This window comes from Delphinus delphis, chromosome 10, assembly GCF_949987515.2.
Source record: "Delphinus delphis chromosome 10, mDelDel1.2, whole genome shotgun sequence".
NCBI lineage: Eukaryota > Metazoa > Chordata > Mammalia > Artiodactyla > Delphinidae > Delphinus > Delphinus delphis.
The window spans coordinates 21,999,927-22,011,848 of NC_082692.2; the positions used below are offsets into that span (position 1 = coordinate 21,999,927).

The 11,922-nt window shown below is 43.8% G+C and overlaps 1 protein-coding gene across 1 annotated transcript; it reads right to left on the bottom strand.

Moving 5' to 3' along the window:
- Positions 1-302: 302 nt before the first annotated feature.
- On the bottom strand, positions 303-7,107 carry LOC132432752 (glutathione peroxidase 6-like). Its single transcript, XM_060023503.1, has 3 exons — positions 7,021-7,107; positions 5,041-5,194; positions 303-424 (listed from the first exon to the last, which is right to left on the bottom strand). The coding sequence occupies exons 1-3, from the start codon at positions 7,105-7,107 to the stop codon at positions 303-305; spliced, it is 363 nt and encodes a 120-aa protein (XP_059879486.1).
- Positions 7,108-11,922: the final 4,815 nt, after the last annotated feature.

An 11,922-nucleotide genomic window follows, 5' to 3' on the forward strand; every position in this document is an offset into this window, starting at 1 on the left:
AAATTTTAAAAAAAGAAAATTGGAAGGTTAGGATTCTTGATTCATTTCTATTTCCTGTGTCTTCTCCTTTTTCCTGTGCTGCTTTTCCATTAGATTTCCCGTAGTCTTACCATTAAAGTACTGAAAGGTAGAGAGAATTATTGAGCACTGCCAGTAGGGCAAGACTGAATTAAAAGCATCATAATGATGTTCTTGAACCCATTAATCTGTCAGTCACCCCAGAAGTCTCCAGAATAAGAAGCCTCTAGGTAGAATGTGGAAGGAAAATCCTGACAGGGTCTTGCAGGGTCCCAAGCAGGCACTTACTTGAGCCCCAGAAGGATCTCTGAGGTTTTTGCTGGTTCTTGTTTTCCAAATTGGTTGCAGGGAAAGCCCAACACAACTACACCAAAAGGCTTCAGCTCCTCCTGTAGTGCATTCAGTTCTGTAAGTAGAGAGTGAACTGCATGGATAGCCCGGCCAGCAGCCCTACCTTGAGCAGTAAAAGACTACTGATTTATCCACTTATCACATGAGTAAGCTGAGGACTATGAAGGGGAAGGTTCAAGATTACAGACATTGAGGAAACAGAGCAAAAAGCTAGAACATAGGTATCCAGAAGCGCATCCCGATAGCTGCCATTTTTCTTGTGTGATAGCTCCCATAAATGGCTCTTCATCATCCAATAGGAGCCCTCCTTTAAAAGCACAGATTGGTTAGTACTCTGTGTGTGCGTGTTGGGGGGAGGAGGGGTTCTGCTTGATTCTGAAGAGAAGTCAGATTTAAATGCCATTGCCTTCCTTAGTTGATGGATTGATTGATTGATCAAAAATGTTTTAAGGAAAGGCAAACAAAATGGACATGCTACCCCCTTCCTCTCACTATGCCCCATGATGACACAACCTGACACTCCAGTCACCTTCCCAGGAGCACTCTTTGGTGCTCTAACCTGGGAGTTGTTGAGGGAATCAGTGAGATGCTAAGCTTAGCTCCAAAGCATTCTCTACCTTTTTGTCAGTTCCAGTGACATAACTGATGTCATTTCCCTGGAACACTCACTGGGATTCTAGGCTACAAACTCCAAACTGCTCTTTACCACTGCCAGGAAGCTTTCCAACTCTCTGTCTGGACTTGTACCATTATTTCCAACTTTAGCCATTTTCAGTTCAGATTTACTGATTCCATGACCAGCACCAGCCAGTCCTATTCAGACTCAGCTCTGTCTGCTGGCATCTCCCCCAAGGACCTCTTCTTAAAAGGAAGTGTTTTCTTCTCTTTATATATTTATTCAGTTACTATCCCTTTTATCTTTAACCATCAAGAATATTTCTTTCTTGAGCTTCCCTGGTGGCGCAGTGGTTGAGAGTCTGCCTGCTGATGCAGGGGACACGGGTTCGTGCCCTGGTCCGGGAAGATCCCACATGCCGCGGAGCGGGTGGGCCCGTGAGCCATGGCTGCTGAGCCTGCACATCCGGAGCCTGTGCTCCGCAACGGGAGAGGCCACAACAGTGAGATGCCCGCGTGCCGCAAAAAAAAAAAAAAAGAATATTTCCTTCCTGTTGCGGAAATACCCAGCAAACTTTGGTTCATTTGGAGTAAAATTTGAATGAGATGCTCTTTATAATTCTCATGAACTAGTTTAGTAAATTATAGCACAGCAATACAATGGAAAACTATATCCTTTTTTTTTTTTCTTTTTTTGGTCTTGTTCGTTTTTTGGCTGCATCACATGGAATGTGGGATCTTAATTCCCCATCCAGGGATGGAACCTGTGCCCCCTGCAATGGAAGCACAAAGTCCTAACCACTGGACCACCAGGTAATTCCCTGGAAAACTATATCTTAAAATGAATGAGGAAACTCATCATGTGGTGACACGGAATAATGTCAAAGATATTTTATTATGTTAAAATGCACTGTGCAGAATCATTTGTGTGTGTGTGTGTGAGAAAGAGAGAGAGAAAGAGAGGAGACAGAGAAACTGATTTCTTGCATATGCATTAAAGATTTATGCAGGGACTTCCCTGGTGGTGCAGTGGTTAAGACTCAGAGCTCCCAATGTAGGGGGGCTCAGATTTGATCCCTGGTCAGGGAACTAGATCCCACATGCCTGCTGCAACTAAGAGTTCACATGCTGCAACTAAGGAGCCCACGTGTCTCAACTAAGGAGGCTGCCTGCTGCAACTAAGGCCTGGCACAACCAAATAAATAAATAAATAATAAAATAAATATTAAAAAAAAAGATTTATGGAAATGTACACCACAAACTGATAACACTCGTTGCCCAAAGGGAAGGGACTGTGGAAGATTTCACTGTAAAGCCCTTTTGTACCTTTTAAATTTTGAATCCTGTGACTGTATTACCTATTCAATAAGTTTAAACTAAAACAGATATAAAAGCAGATTTACATTCCATGGAACTTCTGTTTACACCTCACAACTTTTTAAGCTTACCATATTTTTCAAGCTTAACTTTTTGAAGGGAGGAAAATCCCCACTTGCTAAATGATACTAAACTGTTGTTTAGCCTCTTATAATTAGATCCTGAGATTTTTATAAAAATTTAAAAAGTAGTATTTAGCTTTTCAGGTTTTCCCTAGAGTTGATTGTACATAAAAATAATAAACACAATGTGACTCCCAAATTCTTTTAAGTGTCTTGATCTTTTCAAAATCTGTAATTTGAGAGTATCTTTTTATGCACAATTTCAACATTAAATTGAAAAGGTCTTTAGCTTCTTTTGGTAAATGTGAATCATTTGGTTTTTGTTGTGCTTTGGTGGAGGGGGTATTTTAATATAATTTTTGCCTGAATCAAGCAGCCCCACTGTCTTAGTCCATTCAGGCTGCTAAGACAAAATATCAGACTGGGTGGCTTGTAAATAAATAAATGAGAAATTTATTTCTCACAGTTCTGGAACTTGGAAGTCCAAGATCACGGTGCCAGTACGGTAGGGTTCTGAACAAGACCCTCCTCCAGGGTGCAGACTGCCAACTTCTTCCTGTGTCCTCACATGGTGGAAGGAACTGGGGAGCCCTGTAGGGTATCTTTTGTAAGAGCATTAAGCCCATTCGTGACGGTTTTACCCTCATGACCTAAGCACCTCCCAAAAGCCCCACTTCCTATTGCCATCACACTGGGCATTAGTTTCAATATATGAATTGTAGGGGGACACGAATATTCAAACTGTAGCACCGCTGAATGTTAATTTTCAAATATCAAAATTTGGTGAACTGGGACTTCCCTGGTAGTCCAGTGGATAAGACGCTGTGCTTCCATTGCAGGGGGCCCCGCGTTCGATCCCTGGTCGGGGAAATAGATCCCGCAAGCATGCCACAACTAAGGAGCCCACCTGCTGCAACTAAGGGTCCGAATGCTGCAATGAAGATTCCGTGTGCTGCAACTAAGACCTGGCGCAGCCAAAATAAATTAATTAATTTTTAAAAATTTGGTGAACCATATATCTTAGAAGTGAGATTGCAATATGCCTAAATTTAAGTGGTGTTTAAAAAGGAGAAAATTGTTGGATTTCTTATTATTGGAGTGCCATTAAGACAAATTGATAGGACTTTGTATTTTTGATCAGTTGACTAGATACTGATGTCAATATGTGAAAAAAATTTCTTAAAATTCATTCATGTATTATTTTGATCCATTTTTTGGTGGCACTGGTATAATTAATCTTTCGAATTTATTTGAACTTTTAAAAAAAGCTGAAAATAAAGTTCTTGGCATGTCAAAAACTGCATCTATCTCTAGTATAATCCATCTAAAACTTTAACCTTTTCTGGATCAGCAGGAATTCCAAACTCTTTCCCATGAGTGCACAAATAAAATGGAAAATCCACCTCAGCCACCAAAGGTTGAGCCAAGTTTGGAGAGATGAAGCATTTTCCCAAATAGCTCTCACTCCAGTTAAATACTATGTAGATAGTAAACTACATTTCCTCTTCTCTGCCATCTGGAGAACACAACGGCGTTTTCCAAAATATCAAAGATCAATCGTCTTTCCTGTTACCAGAAGTCACCAGTGAGAAAGATAAAATCAGCCCCTGAAAGCTAGATTCTGGCCTGGGAGTCACAGCTAGGGTTTGGTGTTCTCCTGTTGAACATAAACAGTTTCACAGAAGATCAATATCGTACAAGTGACCATGATGAATCAAGGCAAAAACAAGGACCACTCCATAATCATGTTTGGGTTTTTGTTTTTCTTTTTTGGCTGCGTTGGGTTTTCGTTGCTACGCACAGGCTTTCTCTAGTTGTGGTGAGCGGAGGCTACTCTTTGTTGCGGTGTGCGGGCTTCTCATTGTAGTGGTTTCTCTTGTTGCAGAGCACGGGCTCTAGGCACGTGGGCTCCATAGTCGTGGCTCATGGGCTCTAGAGCGCAGGCTCAGTAGTTGTGGCACACGGGCTTAGATGCTCCACAGCATGTGGGATCTTCCCGGACCAGGGCTCCAACCCGTGTCCCCTGCATTAGCAGGCAGATTCTTAGCCACTGCGCAACCAGGGAAGCCCCTTAATCATATTTTAACCACACAATACATGAACATTATCCAGATCACAAAAATGACCAAGCATCATCCTATTCTTACCAATCTAAGTGATTGCTGTTTCTTTACCCTTGCTTTATTCCTCCTACTCTGTAGATATGATTTATTAAGATACCCAGTCATTGGCTTCCCCCAAATCACCTAACACAAGCCGAGATCCTCAAGTCCTCAAGTCCGTTCTAACATCGTCTTACTGAGAGCCCCATGGTTGTCTACAGTATATGTCTTCCCTCAGAACATCGAGCAACAAACTCAACTACAGATATGTTCCTGGTGGTCTTTGACTAAATCTTTGGGAGAATCTTCATTCTCACATCTGGAGGTAATTCTCCTGGCATTCTAAGGAGCAGAGAGCAGTGGCAGGATTTAGGGGAATAGAGTCACATGATGATCAGCTATCCCCCCCGCATCCCCCTGCTTCCTCCTAATAACAAAGTAGCAAAACCTTCTGGACTTAGAATATGGTCATCTGACAAAGCTAGTTCCAAGAGAGGTGAAACATGCATTCTTACCAGGATACTGAGCTGCCAAGCCTCAATAGGTGGCCACACTGACAAAGAGGACGTGCTTGCCCGCATACTGCTTGAACTGGATATACTCCTCGCCATTGAGGGTGAGGGCTCCATACTCACAGATGGTGCCTGTCACCCCCTTAGAGCAATCCATCTGGAATGTGACACAAATAACCATAATGATGCAATGATAAGACAAACGATAATCCCCAATATCTGTGGACTTTTTTTAAACTCTAAGAACTGAAGAGAATTTTCAAAGTGATATTTTTAGTTATGACTAATGCCACAGGTAGAACTTATATCTTCTAACTTACAATCTTTTTTTTTTCAACGGTGGGACAAGCACTTTATAATCCTCTTCCCATTCCTGGAATAGGAACACAATTTCCCTCCATTCTCCGATCTACAATTTACCTGCACTCTCCTCCACAGCCTAACACCACATTCCAGTCATCCCACCCCTTCTCAAATATTCTTAACAGATTTTGGTAGAGTTTCTCATAACAGAAATATGTTTTACATAAATTTCTCATCTATATATTCTTATACTGTAATTTCCTTCCCCCAGAGCCCAGCAAATAACTTGTTCCTCCTCTGGATCCCACTGAAGGCACTTTCCAGAGTTTTGTTGGTGGGAGCTCACTGGTACCTACAGAATTCATCCTCGACACCCCTTTCTTCTTATCTCTATGTGAAACAGGAAGCAAAGGGAAGAGACTTCCTACGCACAAGCATGCCAAGGGAAAGAGCGAACAGGACCTGGAGCAAAAAGCTAAAATGCTGTTATCTGAGGAGAGGGACTCCTGGAGATGTGGAGAAAAGGCATAGAATTTTAGAGTAATTTAAGTGAGTTTCAATTACTCTAAAATTCTATGTACATAAATGTCTGCCCCATGCAGTGAAGGAATTGCTTGTGGGTCAGCTCCTGTGGGGAGAGTGGGGCAGAAAACTCTTTTATCATTTTCTAAGCCTGTTAGTTCTGTCACTAGGATACCAGGCATAGCTCCCCCTTCACTATCCTTGGAGAGAAGGAGGCTGACGTAGGGCAGGCACGTTCCCTGTGTTCCATACATCCATACACATCTGTTCACAGACACTAATCCAAATATTTGAGAGTATTAGCCTAAGAAAGCCACCAAGAAAGGGTTGTCATCTATGTGCCTGCATTCTCTTTTGCGTTCATGCTACCTCAGCTCTCTGCTGAAGAGTTTCTAGCATTTGCCTTTCTTTCTAGTACAATTTTTTTAAAAAAAGTGGAAATCATCCTGTGAGCTGTCATTTGTGTGCCTCCATTTTCCTTGTCTTCATGCTGCCTTAGCTCTGGGCTCAACAGCTTCCAGCTGTCTGTTTCACACATGGATATCACCCTGTGATCCAAGCTTTGTTTCCAGGATGCCACATCACCTCCCCTGAAATTAAAATTGGCCAGCAACTCTCTGGGCCTTTTGTGTTTTATTATTCCCTGAAAAAGAAAAAACAAACAAAAAAACCCCTCTCCCAACCCTAAAACTCCTTAGGGCACATTTCAACACCAACTTCTTTTCCACCTGCCCCGAGGTTTCACCCTCCCCAAGAGCAACCAGTTCAGCTTCCCTCTAATCCAGTTGCTACGTCATGTCCTCTTTCCCGGACCCACAATAGTGCCTGAGGTTCCAGACCAGAGTGGAGGGGACGGGCTCTGGGGTATCAAGCGGCCACCAGGGGGAGTGGCAAAGAGGAACGCAGCGAGAGCAGCCTGCGTCCTTGGCCCACTTTCGGCCCAGTGACCCACCAGGCTCAGGGGAGACGATCCACGTAAAGAGAGTTTAGGAGAGCCTCTGCCTCCCAGGACAGCAGTGGCAGTGGCAGATGTCAGTTTGGAAGGGCTGGGAAGATGGATCTCGTCCTTCGTAGAGGGGGAGAAGGGAGAACTCCTTGCATCCTTGGCAGCCAATTTAGTCATCACTAAATTGACTAAATTCCCTGCGGGACACTCACCTTCATCTGTTGCTGCTTCGGGGTCGGCTGAGCGAAGCCGACCAGGAACAGTGAGAAAAGACAGTAGGCCCAGAACTGCGGGATCATGGCTGGAACTAGGAGTTGTAGGCGAGCCTCAGGTCCCCAGGGATCTCGGCTCCTTTTGAGCCCCTGGCAGGGACCAGTTTGAAGATGCGCCCTCCAATCGCAGAGCAGCATTAGCACATGGGCAACCGCCCCTTCCCTGCCACCCCGCTCTCCCTCCCCTTTCTTCTTCCCTCTCTCCAACCTTCCCCTCCCCCTCCCCCTCCCCCTCACTCCTCCGCCCACTCCTGCAAGCCCTGAAGGCTTAGAGCACCCAGTGCCTCCGGGTCAGGCCACCCGCTGGTGTTCTGGCACCCCGTGCTCTGGCAGGAGAAGGCGGAGGCTTCCCTCTTTGGAACTTGAAGTACTGTCTTTACCTTCTCCAGGCAGTTCCTAGGTGCTGGCTCTGCATCCAGGAAGTAAAGCCACCACCACTGAATCAGAATCTGCTTTTAAAAATTAAGATCCTCATGTAATTTACACACAAGCTAAAGTTTGAGAAGCATCGTCCAGATGACTATTAATCCTTTGTACTGTCCCCTCAGACTTTCATCACTTAGTCAACAGCACACTGTATTTTCTAATTATGAAGTCCAGATGTGGGGACCTGCATGTCTCAGACTCTTTGCCCTGAGATCTGTCCCCTGGAGAAGGGCTTGTTAATGCAGGAGTAACACAGATGATGGATACACATTCACAGGGGGAAGTTATCCAGGAGAAAGATCTAAACTGTGCATTAGGGAACTGCCTTGGGCTCGACTGAGCTTCATTCTCTGTAAATTATTGTAATCATCTCTACCCCACTTACTCCATAAAACTATTTACTGTGAGGTCCTAATAAGGTAACAATCTGAAAGTTGTTGCAAAGTATTTGAATGGGTGAAGAGTCAGAGTTGTTTCTCCCACCCGTCCTCCCTCCCATCTGCTCCCTTCCGGCTTTTCACTGCCAGCTCAGCTTTACTAAACTCCCTTGTTTATTGAAGTGATAACTTCTTCCTTTTCAGTTCTAAGCCCCTTGACATCCAGTCCCCTCCATCCGCCCTGCCTCTTCCAGGTTTGCACAAAAGCCTTTCTCTGCTCCTGAAACTTAAGTCTGATGGGGTTGAATTCTCATGAACTCTGTTGGAAGATAAGCTTTCTGTTATCTCAGATTTCTTCTCAAAGGCCTATAATTTATGGCCTGACGGCTGGTATCTGATCCAGCCAAGCAGGTCCTCGAGGCATTTAGAGCAGTCATGCAGAAGGCGTCCCTCTTTTGGCACAGACCTACACACATTCCCAAGCTCCTTGGCCTCTTGCCATTCTCATTTTTAAAAATGGTTGAACCTTACACTGTGAAGCTATAGCGACCATTGAGTTCAATACCCATGATAAGGGTATTGACTAGCTCCTTATCTCAGAAAAAGCTAATGTCTCTGTACCTTAGTTTTCTTATCTGTAAAATCAGGGTAATAATAGTGTCTACCTCCTAGGGCTGCTTTGAGGATGGATGGAAAAGAACTTAGCCCAGGGCCTGAAACATGTAAGCAACTGGAAGTCTATTTATCATCCACATGTTCATCTCTATGCATCAGAAAACTGAAGCCCACAGAGAGAAGGGACATCTCAAAGGTCACAGGTTAGTAATGGTGAAGTGAAAGCAAATTCCTGATTCTTACCACAGAACCCTTGCTCTGGTTCCACATGGATCATCAGTTGTTGTGACTAAATCTTCAATGTCTGAGGCGATTTACTTTTGCTCATCTTGCAATAACTAGCCGTTGAGTGGTGAGGAGACACTTCTGAATAGACCTTATCAGTAAGTTAAATAGTCTAAAACCCCAACTTCCCACGTTCCTATTCCAATATTCCTAAGTTTTTGAGCACCCTGGGTCCTGGCCTCCAGTGATGAGAAGTGAAGGTACAGAGCACACACTGAGCAGGAGGAAAGGGGCAGACATCTCATGTCCCTGATCCCCCTGAAGGTATTTCAGGGCTACAATTCCCCTTCACTCCTCCTCCGGAGCCATAGTTCACATCCCTATTAGCTCCTTCCAGGAGCTTTGCTTTCACCCCTTAGTTTGTCTCTTCACTTCCGTTGAGGCCAGGGCGGGCCACTCCAAAATATGCCTTAATGGCAGACTTTCCTGGTGGTGCAGTGGTTAAGAATCCGCCTGCCAATACAGGGCAGACGGGTTCGAGCCCTGGTCAGGGAAGATCCCACACGCCGCAGAGCAACAAAATCCCTGCACCACAACTGCTAAGCCTGCGCTCTAGGGCCCGCGAGCTACAACTACTGAGCCCACATGCCACAACTACTGCAGCCCGGGCGCCTAGAGCCCGCGCTCCGCAATGAGAGAAACCACCGCAATGAGAAGGCTGCGCTCCACAATGAAGAGTAGCCCCTGCTTGCTGCAACCAGAGAAAGCCCACACGCAGCAACAAAGACCCAACGCAGCCAAAAATAAATTGCTGTTGTTTAAAATATATATATATTTATATGCCTTAATGGCATGTTGATTATTTTGAATTAGTTACTTAAGAAATGATTGACGCAAGAGAGACACTTTGACCCTCCTCTCTGTCTCCCTGAAAGCAGGAAATAAATCTCCCATGTGAAAGGTACATTCCCTGCATCTCGAGGCATCAGGACATGCTTATCACCAGAGAAAGGGAATTTGGGCAGAGAAGCCTGTATAAACAAACCCTGTTACTTCTTCAATTTACTACCCCAAGCCCAAACTCTGTTTAGATTTTTCACTAATTAAGCACCCAAAGCCTAAGTTTCTTTGTCTTGTCAAGTCCTCACATATTTATTGGTCTTTGTCTAGAAAGTATAAAAGCTGCCTGCTTTGACCACTTCTGGGGACCCATTTCTATAAGACCTCCATGCACACAAATGAAAATTTGTTTCTTTTTCTCCTGTTAATCTGTCTTGTGTTGATTTTATTATGAGTCCAGCCACAATAACTCAAGAGGGATAGGGGGAAATTTCCTCCTTCCCATACTTCCCAGATCTCTCCAGTCTCTCTTCCTCCACACTTTGCTTCTATTCTATGACTTTTCTAAAGGTCAGTTTCGTTGACATCGCTCATATTTAAAATACTTTGATTCCTCCCTAATTCTTACACTTTCAATCTGAAATTCTCCCATGGGGCACTCATCTTTCCTGATTTGACATTAGTTAAATTTTCAGGTGTACCCTTCCCTCCATAAATGTTATGTTTCTGGCAGATTGGACTGCCTTCATCACTCAAAATCCACCTATCTAGGTATTGATTCTTGACATTTTAGGTAAAATCTGGCCAGTACTTTGGGATCATTCCTGAAAGATTTTTTGACACATTAATGCATGTTTTTGTTCAAAATGATGGGATACAATTATCAAACAAGACCTCAGAGGTAACTCTCTGAGGCCTAAGTCACAAATCAGGGGTCTAGTGAGCTTGATGAGGGCTTGAACTTAAGCCATAGAGTCAGTCTCGCAGCCTTTCTCAAATAGCCTAGGGCTAGGGCAGAAGAGGATGGGAGACTCATATCAATTTGTCTCAATCACTATTTCTTTGACACAATTCTTTGACCCAAGCAGTTTAGATGACATAGACAGGACTCCTAAGAAGACAAATGGTTTGTACAAGGTCACAGGATGTTATAGGCTGAGTTATATTCCCCCCCCAAAAGGTATATTGAAATCCTAACCTGCAGGACCTCAGAATGTGACTTTATTTGAAAGTAGGATCTTTGCCAATGTAATTAGTTAAGATGACGTCATAACTGGAGTAGGATGGACACCTAATCCAATATGACTGATATCCTCATAAAAAGATGGCCTTGTAAAGGACGTAAAGAGATTGGAGTTGTGCTGCCACAAGCCAGGGGATGTTTGGGCTTACCAGAAGCTGGAAGAGGCAAGGAAGGATCCTTCCCTACAGGTTTCAGAGGGAGCATGGCCATGGTGACACTTTGAGTTCAGACTTTAGCCCCCCAAACTGTGAAACAATACAGTTCCATAGTTCTAAGCCACTTAGTTTGTGGCACTTTGTCATGGCAGCCCTAGGAAACTAATCCCTGTAAATAAGTCTCAGTTCAGAGATAAGAACTGAGTCCCCTCTGATTTCCGACAAGTTTCTCCCATTGCCTTATGTCTACCCCACATTCACCATAAAGTTCTTTCATTCTCAGTTTCTTTGATTGTAAAGGAAACAAAATTCTTTATTGCGTCCATACAGGCCTTCATCTTAGTTCCAGAATGAAACTATTTCTTTATTTACCTGAACCTCAACTTCGAGATTCAAGCCTCTGCTTGATTCTAACTGAAATATTTTTCAGATTTAATCTATCTCCCTAGGTACATGGACCCTCCTCTCAGGACTCCAGGATTTTCTTCTCTGGACTCCAGATATTTTCTTCTCTGTTTTGCAAAGGAAAGACATAGACTTTAATTGCAGATCTGCCACAATTTTGTAATGCCATTCCATACTGTAAAGGATATTTTTCATTTTGCCCTCACTACCAGAGTAGAAATAACTCAGGAGAGTAAGATTTCCTGCCCGCCCCCCCCGCACCATGCAGCATGTGAGATCTTAGTTCCCCGACCCGTGCCCCCTGCACTGGGAATGCAGAGTCTTAACCACTGGACTGCCAGAGAGTCACTTGACTTCAAATCTAACTTTTTTTGTTTGTTTTAAAATTGCCTTTGACTTCCTTAAATCCATTAACTACACATAGTGGGAATTTGAGTCTGTAACAGGGAAGAACTAATCTGACTCTATATTGAATCTATTTCTTTAAGTTCTAGCCTTTGTGCTCTACAGCTAATTGCCTCCTGCCCAGCCTTGCTAACTCTGTACATAGGCATGT